Source organism: Mastigoproctus giganteus, chromosome 5 (assembly GCF_048544385.1).
Source record: "Mastigoproctus giganteus isolate SK-2022 chromosome 5, ASM4854438v1, whole genome shotgun sequence".
NCBI lineage: Eukaryota > Metazoa > Arthropoda > Arachnida > Uropygi > Thelyphonidae > Mastigoproctus > Mastigoproctus giganteus.
This window is the reverse complement of record NC_143579.1, coordinates 214,814,843-214,836,401: the sequence shown is the minus strand read 5'-3', so window position 1 is coordinate 214,836,401 and position 21,559 is coordinate 214,814,843. Positions and strand designations below refer to the sequence as shown.

The 21,559-nt window shown below is 34.0% G+C and overlaps 1 protein-coding gene across 5 annotated transcripts in view; it reads left to right on the top strand.

The window, feature by feature from the left end:
- LOC150086088 (DNA-binding protein RFX2-like) overlaps window positions 1-21,559 on the top strand; it is a 483,547-nt gene that overhangs the window by 127,167 nt on the left and 334,821 nt on the right. For all 5 annotated transcript variants that reach the window (XM_090374368.1, XM_090374370.1, XM_090374371.1 and 2 more), the window contains exon 4: window positions 13,083-13,244. In XM_090374368.1, the coding sequence (XP_090230494.1) occupies window positions 13,101-13,244 (144 nt within the window). In that variant the 5' untranslated portion in view covers window positions 13,083-13,100. The remainder of the gene's footprint in view (window positions 1-13,082; window positions 13,245-21,559) is intronic.

Sequence of the window (21,559 nt, the reverse complement as noted above, 5' to 3'; positions counted from 1 at the left end):
GGGCGTGATGTCTAAATTTGCAGATGATGTTAAAATTGGTAGAGTAGTTAATGATCACTGTCAAGCTGAGCTTCTTCAGAGAGACCTAGATAGACTTCAGGAATGGTCAGAAAAATGGCAGCTGTGCTTTAATCCAACAAAGTGTAAGGTATTACACCTGGGAAACAGTAATCCCAAAAAAACTTAATTCACTTGGTGGAGTTCAACTAAACCCAGTACTGGAGGAAAGGGACTTGGGTGTTACGATACGGTCAGACATGAAATTCTCTGAGCATTGTAAACACGTTGCAAGGAAGGCCCATGGTGTCCTATCAATGATCTATCGAACTTTTGCAAGTAGAGATAGGGACGTGATAATCCCATTATATAAGGCTTATGTTAGACCCCACTTGGAATACTGTGTTCAAGTATGGAGACCGCACCTAAAGAAAGACATCGAGCTTCTTGAAAGGGTGCAAAGAAGGGTAACTCGCCTGGTGAGATCGGCAAAAGGGCGTCCTTATGAAGAAAGACTTTGAATATGTGGGTTGCAGAGTTTGGAAACTAGACACCTTAGAGGAGATTTGATTGAGGTGTTTAAGGCTCTGAGAGGCATCAGTAAAATGAATGAGGACAAAATTTTCAAGATTATAAATGATGCTAGAACTAGGGGACATAAATTCAAGTTACGGGGGAAATGTTTAGATTGGACTGCAGGAAGTTTTATTTTATCCAGCGAGTTATAAATTACTGGAATAAGTTGCCTTCATGGGTGGTAGAGGCCGACAGTTTGGGGAAATTCAAAGGTCATCTGGATAGTACTTTCGGGTAAGGGAAGCGCATAGGATGATAGGTTTAATTTCCTTTTTTTTTTTTTTTTTTTTTTTTTATTAATTATTATTATTTAGTTATTTATTTTATTTTATTTTATTATTTTTTCTTTATCATTATTTTGTTCGGATTTTTTTTTTTTTTTTTTTTTGGCTGGTGCAGTATAAGCCATAGGCTTTTAAGGCCTTATACTAATAAAGCTTTGAATGGTTTGAGCATGCTCAATGCTGATGGGATTCTTCCTCTTGCTCAGAATAATCGCCTGAGAGGGCATAAATTCAAATTGAGGAAAGACGGTTGTAGGATAGATTGTGTGGAAGTTTGCCTTTAGCCAGCGGGTGGTTGATTGCTGGAACAGACTTCCATCTGTTGTTGTGGAAGTTGATAGCTTAAATAGATTCAAGGCAGAACTTGACAAGCATTTGGAGCGAGTGGATGGGTGATATAAGGGTTTTTTTTTTTTTTTTTTTGTTGGCTGATGCTATATAAGCTTGCTTTCTTGCATCATGTGCCTTTGATAATGCTAATGAGTTCTGTTACATACTTCATCATATGATTGGCAGTTAATTAAATATGCTATTTGTATTTGTATCTGTGAAATGTTGTATTGTTCCCTTGGTTAGGAATGCAAAAGCATCTTCAATCAAGGACTTATTACCTGATTTCAGGTGAGGGAATAGTTTCCCTGTGAGTTAGTATATTAAAATTGCAGAGTGCTGCAATGTGGCAAAGCTTACGTAGCATTGCCATTAATTTTTTTTTTTCTTTTTTTTAATTGTTCTAACTACAGTTGAACTTGGTTATAATGAGCATCAAGGGGCACACAAAATTTCCTCGTTATAACCATTACTCTCTATATCAGTGATAGCGGAGATGGGGAATCCCTGGGGCTGTTAAACACTGAACACTTTATATCAGTGATGAGTTAAATCTACCTCCTGTTTTTTTGAAGTCTCAATAACTTGATAAAAAGATAAATTCAAAAAACAAACAAAATATTAGAGAAAAAAAAATATAAGTATATATCTACATATTATTTGTATTAATTAATATACTTATATTTTTTTTTGTTTAGTCTTTTTTTTCGATTAGTCTTTATTTATGAATCTTAAAATTGATGTTTGTTTTAAAGATTGCACTTTGATATTTCTTAAGTTTTCCCCTTAAAACACTCAACACATTAAAAGTCTCATTACTTGCCTCAGTTCCTTGAAAAAATTGACTAATGTGTTCATTGCATCTTGAGCTTGTGAGATTGTCGGCACTGATTTTGATCCACTTTCAATTGTAATAATATCATCATCACAATCGTCGTTATCGTATTTGTTAAGAACAGCATTTATAATGTCACTTTCTGTAGGAAGACCGCTAGTTAATTTTTCATCAACTCGTACAAATTCATTGATGTTATCTGTATTAAAACCTACAACGTCGCAACCATTCGGATAATGGTAAGTTGTTTTTTTCATTTCCATCTTCTTCATCTACAATTAAAATTTCATTTGAATTTAATTTTGATTTCTTGAAGTAATGTTGTTCCACACGTCATTCAATAAATTAATAGCATCCAGTATCGATATAGACTCAGTAAGTTTCTGTTCTCTTTGACTGATCAGATGTAGAACTAGAAATATTTTATAAAATCCTTTCAAACTCTTGATTACACCTATGTCCATTGGTTGTAAAATTGATGTTGGATTGAGAGGCAGAAACACTAGCTTAATGTTGGACCAATTTTGAATCTGGGGATGTGCAGGACAGTTATCAACTAACAATAAAATTTTTTATTCTTTTTGAATAGCTCCTTATTCCAATCATTTACGTATTGCCGAAAAATATCCAAAGTCATCCAAGCTTTCTTGTTTGCAGTGTAATCTACAGGAAGTTTTCTTACGTTTTTGAAACACCGAGGTTTTAACAATTTTCTGATAACAAACAGTTTTTTTTTATCAGTTCCTGTCATATTTGCACATATGAGCACTGTCAAGCAAGCGTTTGATTTTTTTGCACCAACACATTTTTCTCCTTTGAATTTAAATGTATTGTCAGATGTCAAATTATAAAAAAATCATGTTTCGTCGGGGTTGTAGATGTCTTCGTCATTGAAATCTTTCCTGATTTCTGCCAAAACACGGTCAACCCATTCATTTGCCATCATTGGATCTGCAGATCGAGATTCTCCACTAAATTTTGTATAAATGATATGTCGGTTTTTAAATTCATCCAGCCAACCGTTGTTACTTACACAATCGTCTTATCCAAATTGTTTAGCAAATTTTTCCGCTTGAGCCTTCAAGATTGGCCCGTCTATTGAAAATCCAGCACTTTTTTGTGTGGTGAACCGTTGAAGCAATTCTTCATCAACGTTTGAAACCTTGCACTTTCTAAATTTTTTTTTCTTTTCCAGTTATGTTCTTTTCCAGTGCTGATATGTAAACATCTTTATTCTTCCACAATGTCAATACACTTGAAGAGAACAAAGAAAACCTTTTGCACACTTCAACATTTTTTGCATCACATTCTAACTCACGAATAATTTTGACTTTTTCGCATATTGAGAGACACTTTCTTTTGTTAGTAGATATGTTTTCGAAGGAAGGGTTCGTTTCTAACTAATTTTACTTTAAAATGATAAAGTGATCTGCATACAAAGTTCTTAGAAATCCCGATATACATACAAAGTTCTTAGACGTGCCGAAATAAATTTATGGTTCGGTGAATACAAGACAATCTGTAAATAGGGTAATGCTACAACCGCAACGCAAATGCACTATTGTATAGCCCTGTCCTCGGAAGGTGGTTGTTAAAGCTAAGTCACCCTTTTCATTTTCATCTATTCTAAGAATTGGGTTTTTCGACTACTCAAAAATTAAGAATGTTTGCATAATTACCAAAGTTTCTTCGGTATATCTGTGTAGTATGCTCATTATAACAGTGAGGGATTGTACAGGAATATGCGTAAATTAAAATTATTATGGCTTTTTGCTCATTACATCCATGATCTCGTTATTTTCGTGCTCATTATAACCAAGTTCGACTGTATATATCTAATCTCTTTAAATTTACATAAGCTCACTGACTAATTCTGGGTAATAATTTGTTTCAGTAATTGTATTAAAACAAGTTACTGATTGAATAGTTTTTCAGCCCACACGACATGCAAATTAGTGTGTGCACCCCCTCCTCCCCCAGCACTCTTGAAAAAACAATACACCACCATAGCATGGCATGGCATGTGACACACTGTAAAACTAGCAATCAAAACTTGTTGACCAAATGCAAGCTTTCCTGTTTACATTCTCCAGTTATTTTTCAAGAATCAAGAAAGAATATTTCCGTATAACTAATAGCCCTTGTGTCTTCATGTGGTATCAGCCACTAGGATTGCAAGTAGAAACAGCAATAATGTGACTCTATTTCTGTTGTAAAATATATGCTAATAAAGGTACAGAGAAGGAATAAGTAGGAAATGAAACTTAGTAAAAGTTTTGGTAAAAAATTAAATTTAGTGAAAATTTTTGGTTAAAAATTAATGGAAACTGAAATAGCAGATGTAGAAAAAAGAAGGGATGATTTATATATATGGCAGGTAATTGATATAACAGAAATTGCTAATTCATATGAAGGATAATGAGAACAAGAAAAGAACTTACCATAATCAAAAGGCAACACAAAAAAAAAAAAATATATATATATATAAATAAATAAGGCCTGTGTTTATGAATATGATAAGATATGGTACACTGCTCACCATTGAAATTGCCTTACCAAAAAGAATGGATTGATTTACCTGAAAATTTGCCTGCATAAGTGATCAGCACATGCTGATCAGCAAAGTTGAATGTCCAATAAAGTGTTTGTTAATGTAAAAAATGAAGCAAGTTAACATAGATAAAGGATATTGCATGAAAAAGAACAATGACAATTTTTTTTTTTTACAATTTTAGTTCTTTATGGATTTTTAAAATTTTCAGGTTTGATTTTTGTTAGTTTCACTATAATGCTAGATACTATATTTACCTTTCACTTCTATTAGTCACCGAATAATAAAAAAAATGCAATTAATTTAAGAAAAAAATTGAACCTGCCTGAAATGTAATGCACCATTTACATTAATTAGCTTGTTGCCAAACATTGCCTAACATTGCCAAAGAAATTGATTTGTGGTGAGCCAGCAGACACATTATTCAACAAATTAGCATCATCTTTGTTAATCAGTGCTATCTCTTTGTGCTAATAACACCAAGATGATCTCAGACATTTTGTTCTCTTTATGACCAACAGACAATATTCTATTCCTCTGAATGGAAGTCTCTCATGTCTCTGAAGGAGAAAAAAATTTGGATTGACAAGTCAAATGCTAAAGTTATGCTAGAATTATAGAATTATTTTTTTTACTATAAAAGCATAATTAATCATGAATTTATACTAGAAAGTCACACTGTCATTTTTTTCCAGAACTGTATATAAATTTATGGGCTCTGTGGAATATGTATGTATATTTATGTTTTTCAAATACATATCAAATAATTCATCCACTAATGTGCAGATTGTCCTGAAACTTTCCAGTACCTGCTGGCATCTCTTATTTATATTTACAACTAGTAGTAGACAGTTTTAATACAGTGAAACTTCCCTTTAACAGACAGCCATGGGAAACGAGAATGTGTCCATTAGAGAGGTGTCCGCTAACAAGGAGTCTGAGGGAGAAAAAAAAAAAAGAAAGAAAGAAAAATCATTAAACGTTTAATGTAAAATTAAATTAAAATATATACAGATTTTGAACAATATTTTTGTAAATAATATACAATTACATACACAAGAGATAAAGAAAAATCGTTAAACGTTTAATGTAAAATTAAATTAAATTATATACAGATTTTACACAATATTTTTGTAAATAATATACATACAATTGTGCTATGCATATTATGACTTTATCTTAAGAAAAATACATACAGTAATCACTTATTTTCTTCTGCACCTTCTTCTGGCTGATAATTTTGTTTTCAACATTTGTTTGGAGTGAAGAAACCATCGAAAGTCCTTCAGTATCTTCTTCAGCGGCAAAAAACATTTTTAAACGATTGATTTGTATGAGCGCTTCTTCTATTTTCATCGGTGGTTCGTCATTAATATGTTCTTTGGCAGAATGACCTCCTTCCATTTCTTCATCCTCATGAGGAACTTCTTGAAAAATATCAATGATAATGTCGTTGATATCTAGAGCACCATCTTCTGTAGTGAGGTTCGAGTCTATATCTTTGTAGCCAGGGTCACTTGTAGCAGGAGGCACCTACGTAGCCAGGTGGGAAGGAGCAGCAGTGCGTAGCACATGCTTCTTGATTAGACCGGGGTTCAAGCCCGTCACCACCAAATACGGAGGATGCGGAAAGGTCAAGGAATGACCACCGCATATCCCGGAGCAATATGGCCTTAGTTGCTAATGCTCCTAAAAACCGAATAACAACAACAATAACTTGTAGCGGAAGTATCGTACATTATCAATAGATGTTGAAGTTCTTGTTCTTTTTGGTGCTCCACATTGCTGTTCACAACTTCAATTTTTGCGTTTGAGAAGCCAGACTTTACAAAACAGTTCACGACAGTTTGTTTACTGAAGAGGAAATCCATTGAATCGCATCTAGGATGCTGAGTTTCTTTGCAAGGTCACTCGCACATGTTACATCTTCATGTTTGCAATGAGATGTCTTAAAACACGTTTTCTGTAGCGAAGTTTAAAATTTTTTATTATCCCTTGATCCAAGGGCTGACATTCTGCAGATGTGTTTGGTGGCAGAAAAATGATTTGATTGATACAATTCAATGTGTGGGTGAGATGCAGCATTATCCATGAAAATAATAATTTTTCTGTTTTGACGAATCATGTTTTGGTTAAAGTGACTTATCCATTCGCTCATGATATCTTGTGTCATCCACGCTTTTTTATTAGACTTCCAGTCAACATTCAAAAGATTCAACTTTATGCCCTTGAAACAATGAGGATTTTGTGGTTTTCCTATACAAGAGGTTGTTCAAAGTCTCCCAGCATATTTGTACACAATAGTACAGTCAAGCATTCCTTAGAAATTTTTCCGCCCTGGCACTTTTCGTTTTTTAAACTCATTGTTTTTTCAGGAAGAGCTCTAAAAACCAACCCTGTTTCGTCACAGTTGTAAATATCCTTAGCTTCAAAATCATGACGTAAATCTTCCAATTTGACGGTCCACTCTGTTACAACCCCAGTATCAACAGATCCACCTTCACCACTTACGGTTTTCCAAGAAATTTTATGCCGAGTTTTGAACTTGTCTAGCCATCCCACAGAAGCTTTGAACTCATTTACTCCCATAGATTTCGCAACCTCCAAAGCCTTTTCCCTAATAATAGGCTCATTAATGGGAATTTTTTTAGCACGTGCACGACAAAACCACTCATATGTAACATTGTCAATTTGAAGTCCAACAGTTTTCGGGAATGATTTTTGAACCTGATCATTTACGTGTTGCCAAAATTGTTTGAGTAGTTCATTTTTTTCCTTTAGGATGTCGCTTACCTGCGTCTTCCCGATTTTGAATTTTGCAGCGAGATTGCGAACACTATTTTTTTGCCGATCATACGCATTAATGAGTTCGACTTTATCTTTTAAAGTTAAATGTTTACGAGAAGACATTGTGCACTTCACATGACACGAACAAAACTGAAACCTGAAACTCAAAAGACGAAAGGCCAACAAATTTTCCCCCCCCCTGCACACACCGAATTCATCAGAAGTTTTACATGTGCTTTAAAATTCTTGAAAAAGGGTTTAGAACTGCAACGTAAACCTTGATAAAATTCAGAGAATCAGAAATAGAAAACAAACACACGATTGAGGCAATACGTGGAAGAAATGTTCCTAGAAAAAGGACCGTGAGCTCGCCTGCTCACAGCGGGTAGGCCGTGAGCTCACCCGCTGTCTGTTATGGGGACATCAAGTTAAGTGCTAATCTAAACGAAACAGTGCAGATTGCCTGTCTGCATCCGTTACAGAGAATGTCCGCTAGACAGAAGCTGAAAACCCGTTAAAACCAATAGAGGAGAGTTGGGGAATTTGAAAATGTCCGTTAAAGAGAGGTGTCCATTAGGAGAAGTTTCACTGTATATGGAAGCATGAAAATGGTCTTGAAAAATCAAAGGAGAGGATTGTACTTGTTGGCCATTGTTTGATTTTTGTATAAAAAAGCCAAAATTCTCTGGAATTCAGATTCATAAGTTAGAATTAAGTGTTAAATAGATATAGAGGATATTACTTCATCAAAAAATAAAAAATGACAATGAGTTTTACATTTTTTTGAATTTTTATTAATGAATTTAAAAAAAAATTCTTATTTGAATTTTGACAATAATTTCACCCCACTGAAGTTGAAATGGACATGAGGTTGAAATAAGAACAATAAGAACAAAGAAGGAATTAATATTTAAAGCATTACTGCACAAATATATTTAATTTTAAAAACTCAACAAAAAATACATTCCACAGAGCCAGCTGTAGTAGAAAGCTTTCTATATTCATGCAGTGTTCAGCATAACTCACTCATGAAAGGGTTAATAAGACTATTTGAAATCATTAGGCTCTGAGAGAGAGAGAGAGAGAGAGAGAGAGAGAGAGAGAGAGATGCAGTCAGAAGATATCTGATATGCAGTTCTCTTGCTCACTGTGGACATTAATTGCTGATTATTAGCTTTATAAGCATTCTGTAACTGTCTTACAACATCCTTATTATCCACCTGACCTTGCAATATTTATTTATTTACTAAAGAATGCATTAACCCTTTTTAGAGTCAGCTCAGTGAACACGTGTGAGCCTTGGGATGAGAATCTTTTGCACTGGTTCCTTGGAGCGTTTCTTCATGGAGTTCCAAAACTTTGTATATAAATGCATTTAAACATTAATATGTTCTTATTTTGACTTGGTTCCCAAAATTAGATTGAAATTATTGTCAAAAATCAAATTAGAATTTAGCAAAAAACTAAAAAAATTCATAAGCAAAAAAAAAATTTTTTTTTTGTGTTGCACTAATATCCTCTATATCTATTTATGTATCACTATATTCAGTTTCATCAACATCTTGATCTGAATTCCAGAGAATTTCAGCTTTTGTAAGTCCAAATTGGACAATAATGGCTGACGGGTGCAATCTCCTCTTCTGATTTTAAAAGCTATATTTATGCTGCCATCTATTATAAACTGTGTCTACAATTACTTCAGATAAGAGATAGCAGCACTAGAAGATTGCAAGACAAATCGTACATCTTCATTAGGAATTTTCCGTTACGCAATGGATTTTCTTTGACTTTAAAAAAACCCACTATTCTAGTCTTTTTCATCACTGTTCTCTGTTTTCTGTATCTTCCTCTATCAGTCCATCTTTCCATACCTTTTCGGACTCCATCCATCCACACCTCCTTGGTCTTCCTCTCTTCCTTCTTCCTGGTGCCACCCAATTCATAATCACTTTTGGAAGTCCAAAATGTTTAGGCCTAAATGGATTTAGGTTTCAAGAAAAGCTTAAGTTCTGCAAATTGCAGCTTCTGTAGACAAGGCACCTTCGAGGTGATCTAATTGAGGTGTATAAGGCCTTGAATGGATTGAGCAAGCTCAATGCTAATGGGATTCTTCCTCTTGCTCAGATTACTCACCTGAGGGGGTATAAATTCAAATTGAGGAAAGGCAATTGTAGAATAGATGTGTGAAAATTCACCTTTAGCCAGCGGGTGGTTGATAGTTGGAACAAACTTTCATCTGTTGTAGTGGAGGTCAGCAACTTAAATAAGTTCAGGGCAGAACTAGACAAACATTTGGAGTGAATGGATGGGTGAAATGGGAAGGGTGTTTTTTTTTTTTTTTTGGCTGATGCTATATGAGCTTGCTTTCTTGCATCATGTGCCCTAATGCTAAAGTCTATCCTTCTCCACTCTTGTGGTATGTTCATACCACCTCATCTTTTTTGTTTCAGTTACTGAATTATGTCAGTTTTCACTTCCATCATTTATCAAACCTGTTCATTTCTTATTTTCTCCAGTCTTGATTTTCTTGCTACTCTTCTCCAGTAGTCCATTTCTGTTGCAAGTAATTTCCCCTGTTGTCTTTTATTCACTGTCCATGTTTTTGCCCCATAGAGCATAATGCACTCTGTACTAATGTTTGGTAGATAAGTCTCTTTGTCTTACTGAGTATATTCTTATTTCAAAGGATTGCATTCAGCCTACCAATCACTTTCCTTCCATCACTAATTCTTTTCTTGACCTCCAACTGGGCAATCCATCAGCTTGTATTATCGATACCAAGTTTTTAAAGTTATGTACTGTTTTAAGTTTATATCCTTCTGTCTCCAGAACTCTTTCTGCTTTCAATGTTAAACATTCCGTCTTATCAAAATTTATATTTAATCCCCATCCTCTGTATGTCTTCACCAGTTTCCTGCACATGTACTTTGCATCATCCATATCTCATGCTACCACCACCTGATCATCAGCGAATAGTAAGTGAATATGTACACATTGTTCTCAGCAGGTATGCCCATGTTGTTGCATTTTCTGGACCATTCTCTTAGACATATATGGATATAGATCTTAAAAAGAATTGGTGACATCCAGCAGCCCTGAAGAAGGTCCTGTGAAATAGTAAAATCTTGGGATAGCCTTTGCCCCATTTTGACTACATATATATTTGTTGTCCTTATACATGGTCTTAATAATATTTATCAGTGGTTCACTGATAATGCCCACTTTTAAGCTTCCCATAGCAGTTTTATAGGCACATTGTCATACGCCTTCTCTAAATTTATAAAGGTCCGTGAAATCTTGACCTTTCTCCTATTTTTTTCAAAAATTTGACTTAGTGTGAATATATAATTTACACATGATCAGCCTGCTGTAAAGGAATTCCTTTGAAATCATTAGGCACTTAGAGAGATGCAGTCAGAAGATAGAAATCTAATATGCAGTTCTGCACACTAGACAATAGTTTCTGATTACCCTTCTAAGTATTTCTGTAACTCTTACCAAGGAATTTGTACATAAAGGGCCAAATTAGATGAAACACTTGAAATGACCTTTAAAAAGGTGTGTGTGTGTGCCCGCGCGCGTGCTCTGGAAAAGCTTAAAGGGACATTGAAGTTGTTATTGCTTCTGGTGGAGCAGAAGTTATGATAGCTGTGACAAACGTTCAGAAAAGGACTTTGAAGAAACTTTTTGTTGAAATTATATAACCAATGAAAAAAAAAATGTGTAAATAGCCAGGCTCATTATTTTGAAAAATCTGATCTCCAATTAATTGTTTGTAAATGTTATTTTTGTTTAAATAAAAATTCATCCCTCCAACTTTTTTTATCCTACTTTGTATACTTAGGGACTACATCCTAGACAGGATTAAATATGCTTGGAATAAATGGAAAATAGCTGTGGCAGTTATATGTAGTGAGATGGTCCTAATGAATATAAAATTCAAAATTTTCAGACATCAGATGATCCTCTTGTGTTTGTTTGTAGCTATAGCTGTAATACTGTATAATGTACGTTTCTTGAACTGATATTAAAAATTCTTTTCTTTAAATTATATAATTATATGTGCATTTGTATCACACATTTATTTATTTATTTTTCTTTAATATTGTTGAATTTTTCTTTGGCTGATTCAGGCTAGAATTTTTAAGCATTATTTTTCTGTTAGCATCATAAAGTAAAATACTAATAATAATAGTATTATTATAATAGTATTTTAGTATTTATGAAACATTGACTGGTTTTAGAATTCAAATTTGGTAAAATTGATTTCTTATAGTTCTACATTTATCTTAAAAATATTAAAAGGGTAAGAGAATGAAGTAGTATAAATTAGTGTTAGAAAAAAATGTGAAATAATGTTTGCTCCAATTATCATGATTATCATATCATGTATAAAGGAAAATTTTTTAGCAATTGAAAACATTATTGAAAATAATGAGTGTTCATAAACTAATTAAAAATGGAATAACCTCAGTATATACAGCACTTACCTCTGAAACAGTATTCGTTTTGTGTTCTTTTATTATTATTATTAGCCATATGGTGCAAGGAAGCCTGAAGTTTATACTGCACCAGCAAAAGAGAGAGAGAGAGAGTTGAAAGGAATCGCCAAGAAAGAGAAGAATAATGATATCCAGCTCAGGACCCTGGGTGTGCCAAGCCCATACTCACCAAATGTGAGCCCCTAGAGTCGAACATCCTTTTTCATTAACTTGGTTTCAAAGATGAGAGCTGTAGACTGAAATTATTCTGTTTTTCGTTAGTATATCATATATTCATGATTGTAGAAAGCTGTTGTGGTCATGAATATTCTTTAGATAGAATATTCAAATTAATATCTCTTATGTAAAAATTTATTGCAAATGCTGATGACATTTGTTTTTGATATATCATAATAAAGGTCCTGCTAGTATTTGTACAGGAGATATTTCTAAAAAAACTCATTTTGTATTGATGTGATTTAGTTTACTGCATTTTTAATGAAGTTTTAGATTTTATGCAATTCAGAAATATAATGAACAAGCTTTAAATGATAAGGTATGATTGCACATAATTTTTGAAAAGAAGTAAAATAATAAATGACTTTTATATTCACTCCCTTTTTTTGTGATTTTAATTATAAATGTTTATATTTTGTTAGTCAGCTTTAGACTAGACTTTGATGATTCCTGCTTAACCCTGGTAATAGTTATTCTTCTAATTTCTTTCCTTCTCCTTTATCTTTAGCAAGGCAGGTAAAGGTGTGATAATATGTCATAGCTCCGATAAGAGGCATTGCCTCTGATAAGAAACATTGCAGGAAGTGTTACTTTCAGACTGTGTTTCATTAGAATTTTGAATGTGAACACTGCTGCTATTACTGTTTTTGCTACTACAGGAACATTTTCATTTTTTTAATTTCCCTCATTTTTGTGCTTTATTCTTAACTGCTTGAAGCCCTTGAGATTACCATTACTGGTTGTTATAAAAGCAGCCTTCAGTAAACATGTTTAACATCAGTGTTTCCATAGCAACATAATATACAAGAGAGGCATGCATCCAGCAACTTTATGTGTACACATTCATTTCATTTTTTTTGTAGGTATATTTATATCTTATGTTTTTGTACAGTGTATAGTTAAAGGTTTTTTATATAAATGCTTTTTTTTGTATATTTTTGCCTGGACAATTTCTTTTACTGATATAAATCCTACATTTTCTGTTGTCATGTTCACCACTACAGCGTTTGAGCCTTGTTGCCATGGCAACACAGAGTTTCATGCCAGACATGCAGGCTCTCACTCGAAGTAGGGTGCACCAGAATTCCCCTGCTCCACAACAGCAACAACAGCCTCAGTCAACAGGCAGTGTAAGTCAGTCATCCCAACAGCCACAGCAGAATCAGGTAATTTTTGCATCTTATTTTAATGTTTTAAAGTCTTAATGGACTTAAGGTAAATAAATTAATTAGAAACCCATATTATTATTACCTGTCAGATATATCAAGTTTATTAGTTGTCAGGCTTAGGTTTGTTGAATTTTATGTGCTTATTTTAAAACATCTCTACAAGTTTAATACTTTTATTTAAAAGAGGAGTGAAGATGTTTGTTAATAATAGCCAGTTAACAGAGAAAATGTAGTTGTACTTTGGGATATATTTAAAGGTTTAAAGTCTTTAGGAATTCTGCATTACAAATATACAGAAAAAAAGAAAACAGTAGTAGCCATAGTTATCACAACTTTTAATATGACATGTTTTTCCATAAAAAAAAATACTAGAGTATATAAAAAAAACAATAAAATAAAAACACACACACACACACTAGAGAAAAGAGAGAATTCCATAAACTTTTCACTTGGGTTGGGGGGGGGGGGGACTTTGGTTTTTTTTTTTTATTTGAAATTAGAAAAACTTTACGTATTTTACTTACCATTTATTATAAAATAAATTATTAATAACAAAAAAACATACAACTACCTTCTGTCATTCATTTTTCCATTATTATTATTATTACCACTTTTTTTTTTTTCATCTAAATTGAAGATTTTTCTCTGCTTATTTCATATATTCTTTCTGTGTTCAACCATTATTTATTACAGACTATTCAGAAGAAATATGCATTATTAATTTTTTGTCATTTGTGCCTTTGTATTTTGTCTTTTGTTATGGAACAGCTGTATATAATAATAAGTAATCTTTGTTTCATTGTGGAATGTATTTCCTTGTCACTTTTTTTAATGATTTTTTTTATTATTATTAGCAATTTGTTACAATAAAAATATCTGTCAAAAGAGGTGAAATCATTCACCTGTTGCTGAGGTAAGAATTTTTGTGCTGCATTTGCTATATGCCTTATCATCTGTTTTCTTTTGATCATCCTTCATCCAGTACATATATATAATTTCCATTTCACTAATTCAAACTAGTATTATTTTTTATTTTATTACATATTGTATATATATATATCAGTTATTCATTTGAATGTGTATTACAGGGAGAACACTCAATATAAAAACAGTGTGAGATATTAAAACTGTTTTATATTGAACACTCAGTATGAAAACAGTGTGAGAGGTATACACTAAAATTGATTGTATACACCATGACTAATACCATTGGTTAATACAAATGCATGGCATATAAATGCAAAATTTAATTTAAAAAAAAGTTGCATGTTTTCTTCCTTCATTAGGAAGAAGACATGCAACTTCAAACAAAACTTTTTTTCAAAATAAGGGTACTGCCCTTATAACTAATTAATGGTGAAATTATATATATTTTTTGGTATTTAATATACATATAATGAACTTTGGAATAATAACAACATTTTCGTTGTTCTAATTTTGTGGTTGTTTCTGTTTGTTTCACCTTCCCCTCCCCAGTGAACTTCTGAAATTTCATGATAAGGTAATTTCATTATGTCATTTGGCTAATTGGTTGTTGTGTTGGTTATATTGGACATTATGGTTTGTTTTTCCTCAGTTTTTGTTTTTTTTATATATATTTTAATTATTTTGCTTTTGAAAACAGCTGCTCAGCTATGGATATTTCTGATTAGGGACATGTTTAGAAATTGTTGGTAGGAAAATTAATTTGACTGAGTGCAGACCTATTCCCAAATTCATGAAGGTGACAAAAAAAAAAAAAAAAGTTTGTCGGATGCTACTTAGCTGGTATGGAATGTTAAAATTTTATTGTAGAATTAGAGATAAAGGCTTAATGGTAAAATAATTTTCCCTTAAGAAAGTCACTGCAGACCACATGAAAATGGTATAGAGCAGAAAAATTCATTCTTTAACTGAAAATTCATGTAAATTAAGTACAATTTTAGAAATCTGATTTTTTTACCAGATTTGACTGTAAAACCCATAATCTTATTGTAATCAGTTACACGTTCAGGTTTCTTTTGAGTTATTTTAGCGAGACAATCTAATTTATCAATTTAAGTAATTTTGTCTTCATGGATTGTTGACAGCATGCTATTTTATAGTTAAAACTCATTTGTGCAACAGCTTTTGTTCTCTGGTTTTGTGTAATTTGGAATTTTGTCATATGTTTCTGTTTGGCTTCACAGCCCCACAAGCACCTATTATTTACCATGTAGAGTTTTCAAAAGGTTTGGACTATTATATCAGTTATTACTGAAAACTGAATGCCCTTTCCTTAGATATGGATCCATGAGATTCATCACAACAGAACCTGACAGTCCCAAATAGCCATATTGAATTTCTGTGGCAGATATCATATTTATAATGAATTCAAGGATATATCCTGTATAATAGTCACACAATATAAGTAACACCAAAATTATGATACTTTGAAGGAATAAAGGGCATTTTGAAATTTTACAGGACAAATGTAGCAGCATATTCTACAGTTAAAAATAAGAAAAAAAAAAATTCCTATAAATGTGTCAAAAGCCTTCACTTCTGAGTATTAAACGTTAATCATAAATTACAAAGAAGCATAAAATTGCAAAACATTTTTATGTTCATAAAAATATATGACTATTCAAAATGGGCTTTAAACAGCACAAAACATACGTAACAATACCAACATGAATAGTGCTGTTCCTCCTACATGAATCATATTAATTACTCAGTTGCAAGTACCAGTATGTGTGGAATGGTACATACTAGTAATGCCAACCTGTCTGTTACTTGAGTTTCAGGTTCCATGGTTGATTTCCTCATTGTTTATAGTATATCATCTGTTAAACTGATATGGGAGAAAACTCTAATTTAATTTATGGTAAGGTTTGTGAGAATTGTATAGTTTTTGTTTGCAGATACATTGAATAGTTCCCAGCTTGATGAGTACCGAATCGTAAAATATTTGTTCTGTGAATAGACAGCTTAGAGAAACAAGTGTGCTGAAATCATTACAAGTAAATGCTTGTAGAGGAAGATTTTGATGAACTTCAAATGTTGAATAGCATATACATTGTGCTGTACAAGTATCTTCTACTACATCAGGTGTTAGGTCATCTGTAAGCATATGGGAGCATTATACGAACAGCAGTTTGTATTCATTTCAAAATATTTCACAGTACACAAGAATTGTTATCACAAGATGTGAATAAATGTAGAATCTTTTGTCAGTGGCTCATTTTGAAGTAGATCACATAATCCTTAATTTTTCAGCCTTGTTCTGATTACAGATGAATTGCATTTTGAAAGAAATGGAATTTTCAAATCCTACAACACTCATACCTAGGCCAAAGGTATGAGTTATTAATGTACCTTTCCTTTAATGTGTGGCATGGTGTTTTTGGGAACAATCTTATTGGGTCTAATTTTTTTACCAGCATTGCTTTCAGGAGTAACATTCCTATATTTTCCATGAAACAGTTTGTGGAAACTATTGGAAGACATATCCATTGCAAATCAGCAGAGGATGTGCTTTATGCATGGCAGTACACAGATCCAAATCTCCAGGTTCATTTTCTGCCCACAGCAAAGCTCACAACAATTGTAAAATCATTAATCAGACTAAACTAGATTTTGAACTGGCTAAGAGTAGAAAACTTGTTTCTTGTCCAAATGGTAGTCGAGCATTCTGATCTCCTGCCAAAGTTTTGATCCATCTGTATTCCCACATCTGGGAAAACCAGATAGTTTTAATGCCACTTCATCCAAAGATGCTAGCTGACCTGCTAGCATACCTACTTTTCTTCTAACTTATGTATTGATGGTCTTAGTAAACCACCTCCTACCATTCCCAATAAACTCCATTCAATGCAACCTGTGGTCTTCTGTCACAAGGATTTTAAACTATCTTGATGCTAAGAAAGCTTCAGGTCCTGATGGTATTTCTCCACTTGTTCTCAAAACCTGTGCTCCTGAACTTACCACTGTTCTGTGTTGCCTTTTTTCACTTTCTTATTCCAAAGGTGTTTTCCCTTCTGCTTGGAAATTTGCTCATATCCAGACTGTTCCTAAAAAGAGTGACAAATCCCTCCCATCCAATTATCATCCCATTACACTTACTTCTACTCTTTCTAAAGTAATGGAGAAGTCAATTAACTGCCAACTCTTAAACTGTCTAGAAACCTTCTGATCAACAATTGCCAGTATGCATTCCATCAGTATTGATCCACTGATTGTTATATTCTAGCTTATGTTACCCACCTGTGGACAAATTCAATGAAAAAGTTTGGTGAAACTCAAGCAGTTTCTCTTGACATTTCAAAGGCTTTTGATCGTGTTTGGCATAAAGATACAATTAAGCTTCCATCTTATGGTTTGCCAATTTTTTTAAAATTGGGTATACAGTTTTCTTGCTCACTGTGAATGATGGTAGATGGCCTCTGTCTTCTAACTTCTCCACTAACACTGGTGTTCCCCAAGGTTCACTTCTTTCTCCCACTCTTTTCCTCTCGTATATTAATGACCTTCCATTGAACAGAAATCCTATCCATAATTTTGTTGATGACAGCACATTGCATTCTACCTTCCAGTTTAAGGAATCTTGCCCTGCACAATGAGCTTCAACTTTTCGAATATCCACTACCAATTCCTTAAATGCTAATCTCCTGGTAATTCTGCAGTTTGGCAACGATAACTTAGTTGATTTCAATCCTTCTTAAACTTAGTCCACTCTTATAGCTTGCAAAAAGGATTCTTCTGCTCCTATGCTTATCTTTGATGACTGATTTCTAGGCAAGGTCATATATCTCAATTGGGGATTACCCTGTCTTCTAATCTCTCTTGGCATAAGCACATAACAAATATTGCTTCCTCTGCATCTAAAAAACTGGGTTTTCTCTTTCTCTCTTGGCATTACTTTTCTTCCTAATAGCTGTTCACTCTGTACAAATCGCAAATCCACCCTACCATAGAATATTGTTCCCACATATGGGGCGATACCCCCAAAACCTCTCTTAGGCTTCTGGATACTATTGAAAAGAGGGCAGTTAGTTTAATTAATGACTCATCTGTAATAAAGTCTCTCCACTCTTTGTCTCCTAGACGTTCTGTTTCTTCTGCATGCCTTTTCTGTAGATACTTCCATGGGCACTGTTCTTTTGAATTGGTTTGTATAATTCCTACTTTCTCTCCCAAACTGGTCAACATCCTTTTACTGTCCAACTTCAGACTCACAGAACTAATTTTTCTTCTTCCTGATTTATTCATTCAATGTCCTTTTTCTGGAACAACCTGCCTTCATACTTATTTCCTGAAAACTTCAATCTATAGAAATTAAAGTCTGATGTCAAAAAGTATCTTCTTTCGTCTTCCCAACCTTCAACCCATGCACGGTACTAAGTACTATAGGTTTTAATACATTTCATGTTTGGGGTTTTCATAAAAAAAAAAAAAAAAAAAAATTCCAGGAGCAATTTTGGCATGAGCTTTGCAGCTGTAATGATACAATTTCAAAATTAACACAGAGGCACTATAAAGAAATACTTAAAAACTCTTCCCAGGATTTTTATGTTTTTTACATCTGTTAATTTTAGAACTGTATCATTGCAGCTGCGAATCCTGTGATGAAATTGCTCCTAGGATATGTATTATATCCAGCTGTATCCAGATAGTGATTTATGTTCAATATCTCAGAAATAAAGATTTTTGAGACATGTTTATAAGAACTTTTATTCTTATTCTTAGCTGTAGAATATGCACTTACATTTATTCTGTGCAATTTTGAAATACAAAGTGTTTCAAAATTGCACAGAATTTCATTTTACCTTTTTCATAGCTAAAATGAAATTTTAGCTGTGAACCCTCTGATGAAATTGCTCCTGTCATATGTTTTCATTTGTTATTTTGGATACTGTATTTTATTTCTTGATTAATGATGTGCATTATGATGACAGTAACTTCATAATGCTACTGAACTGTACTATAGAATTGCAGTGGTATTTTAATGCAGTTGAAATACTCTGCCCTCCTGTAGGGTAAACATGCCCAATCTAGGGGTTCAAGGTAAGCAGAACAGTTGCTGTGTTTTTAAATGGAAGTTTCACTTCCTATGTTGCTTAACTTTTCACTTAGACAGAGTACATTATTCACAGTTTGACATACATTTGCTAATAGAAACACCCTGCTGAGAAACCAGTTAGCTTTTAAACATCTGTCCTGGTTGATACAGATTTTTAAATGAGTAGCACTTACTCTTGTGATACTATACAATTTAAAAAGATATTAGCAAACTAGGCAGAATTTTGGATAATGGTATTTGTTATCTAAGTTGAACATAAGCCCAAGCCTTAATGCTGAGGACTAGTTGCTTTGTCCTCAGTGAGAGCAGAAATCTTTCCATGATTGAAATGGAATTCAGCTGAAACATGCATATTTTGATTTAGTGTTGAATTAGCAAAAAGACAATGATATGCTTTGCATACACAAAGCATACCACTGTGTTTTTTAAATATATACCTCAAATCAGTCAAGATTAAATTAGTATGTCTTCCTGAGTTGTGATTCTTATGGTACCTATGGAATATATTATAGGTAATATAATATAATTAAGGTATAAATTCCACAGTTCATGAACAGAAATTTTTCCTGTGTATTATAAATTGCCTTTTTTTTTATTTTTTATATTACAATATGTATATGTACATTCAGTTATCATTGAATTGTGACCACCCCATCCATAATGGACTGTACCCTATAGCTCTCAGTATAAAAAACTGAACAGCTTTGTATGCTAGAGCAGTGGTAATTGTCATCTGGTTGTGCAAGTCAAAGTGATAAAGTAGTTATGGGATATAGTCAAGATATCACAGAGTTTCAAAAGGGCATGTTTGTGGGAGCTCGTGTGTCGGGTGCTTCCATTTTGGAAATAGCTTGTCTTGTCTGTTGTTCATGGCCCATTGTGGTTAAGGTGTAGAAAGAATGGTGTTGAACAGGTCAGACCACTTCCTATGGACAACTGTAAAGGATTATACAAGGTGGATGTTCGTAGTGAGCGAAGAGTGCAGTGCATTGTATGGGCCCAACATGGGGAATGCAAGAACAATATTCCAAATGATGATGCACCATGCACTCGAATGTATGTGGTTCCACAGCAGATGAACCAAGAGATATCCTCTCCTCACTGCTAATCATTGCTGACAGCAAAATGCTATGCTGTTGACACCATAGCATTTTATCAACAGCACGTTGGTTGGACCTCAGAGGACCGGAAATGAGTGTGCTGATCAGACGAATCCAAATACCTGGTGCAACACGCTGACAGACGCCTTCATGTATGGCACAAGAAACACATGTCCATTGACCAATCGTGCATGGTGCCTGCTATCCAGGCAGGAGGCAGTGGTTGCTTAATATGGAGCATGTTTTTCTGACAAGAATTAGGACCCCTAGTGCGTATGGACCAATGTTTCACTGGTGAGGTCTACTAGCAGTTACACACACACACACTTGCCGGTCTTGGCCTTTTGCCTTTTAAGATGCTACAGGAGTATATAGGGCGCCTCCGTAGCCAGGTGGGCAGGAGCAGCAGTGCGTAGCACACGCTTCTTGATTAGACCAGGGTTCGAGCCCGTGACCACCAAATACGGAGAATGTGGAAAGGTTAGGGAATGACCACCACATATCCCCGGAGCAATATGGCCTTAGTTGCTAATGCTCCTAAAAAAAAAACCAAAAAACAAACAAACGGGGGTATATAGGGGGGAACCCTGGAGACCGCAATTAAACAAATACACCTTGGCCATGTCCCTGCTAGCTGTTGCCAGATGCTGGCACTCAACATTCAACAGAATCACACACATGACACTCTCATATACTGCAGGCTTTGGTACATGCCTTATAGACGAAACTATGGCATATAGAGGAAACCCCGGAGACTGCTTGAAAAAATATACTTTGAAAACTGTCCTTACTAGCAGAGTTCCTGTATATCATCAATGGAATCGCATGAATTCTCATAGGAGCCTTAGTATCTGTTTTCACTGCTCAGAGAACTTCATGTTGAATTGTACAATTATCTTTAGGTCTTTTTCATTTTCTGCCACTTCGAGTGTGGCTGCACCCAGTTGGTATGTTATTCCGGGGCTATCCAAATGCAGTACCTTGCATTTATCAATGTTAAAACTCAGTTGCCACTTCTCAACCCATATGTTTAGTTTCTCTATCTCTTGTTGCAGTAAAATACCCTGATTCCTGTTACATCATTTGTCCACCCTGCCAACCTGGCTGTCATCTGCAAACTCAGACATTAAACTTGATATGCTTTCATCAGTATGGTAAATAAATATTGAAGA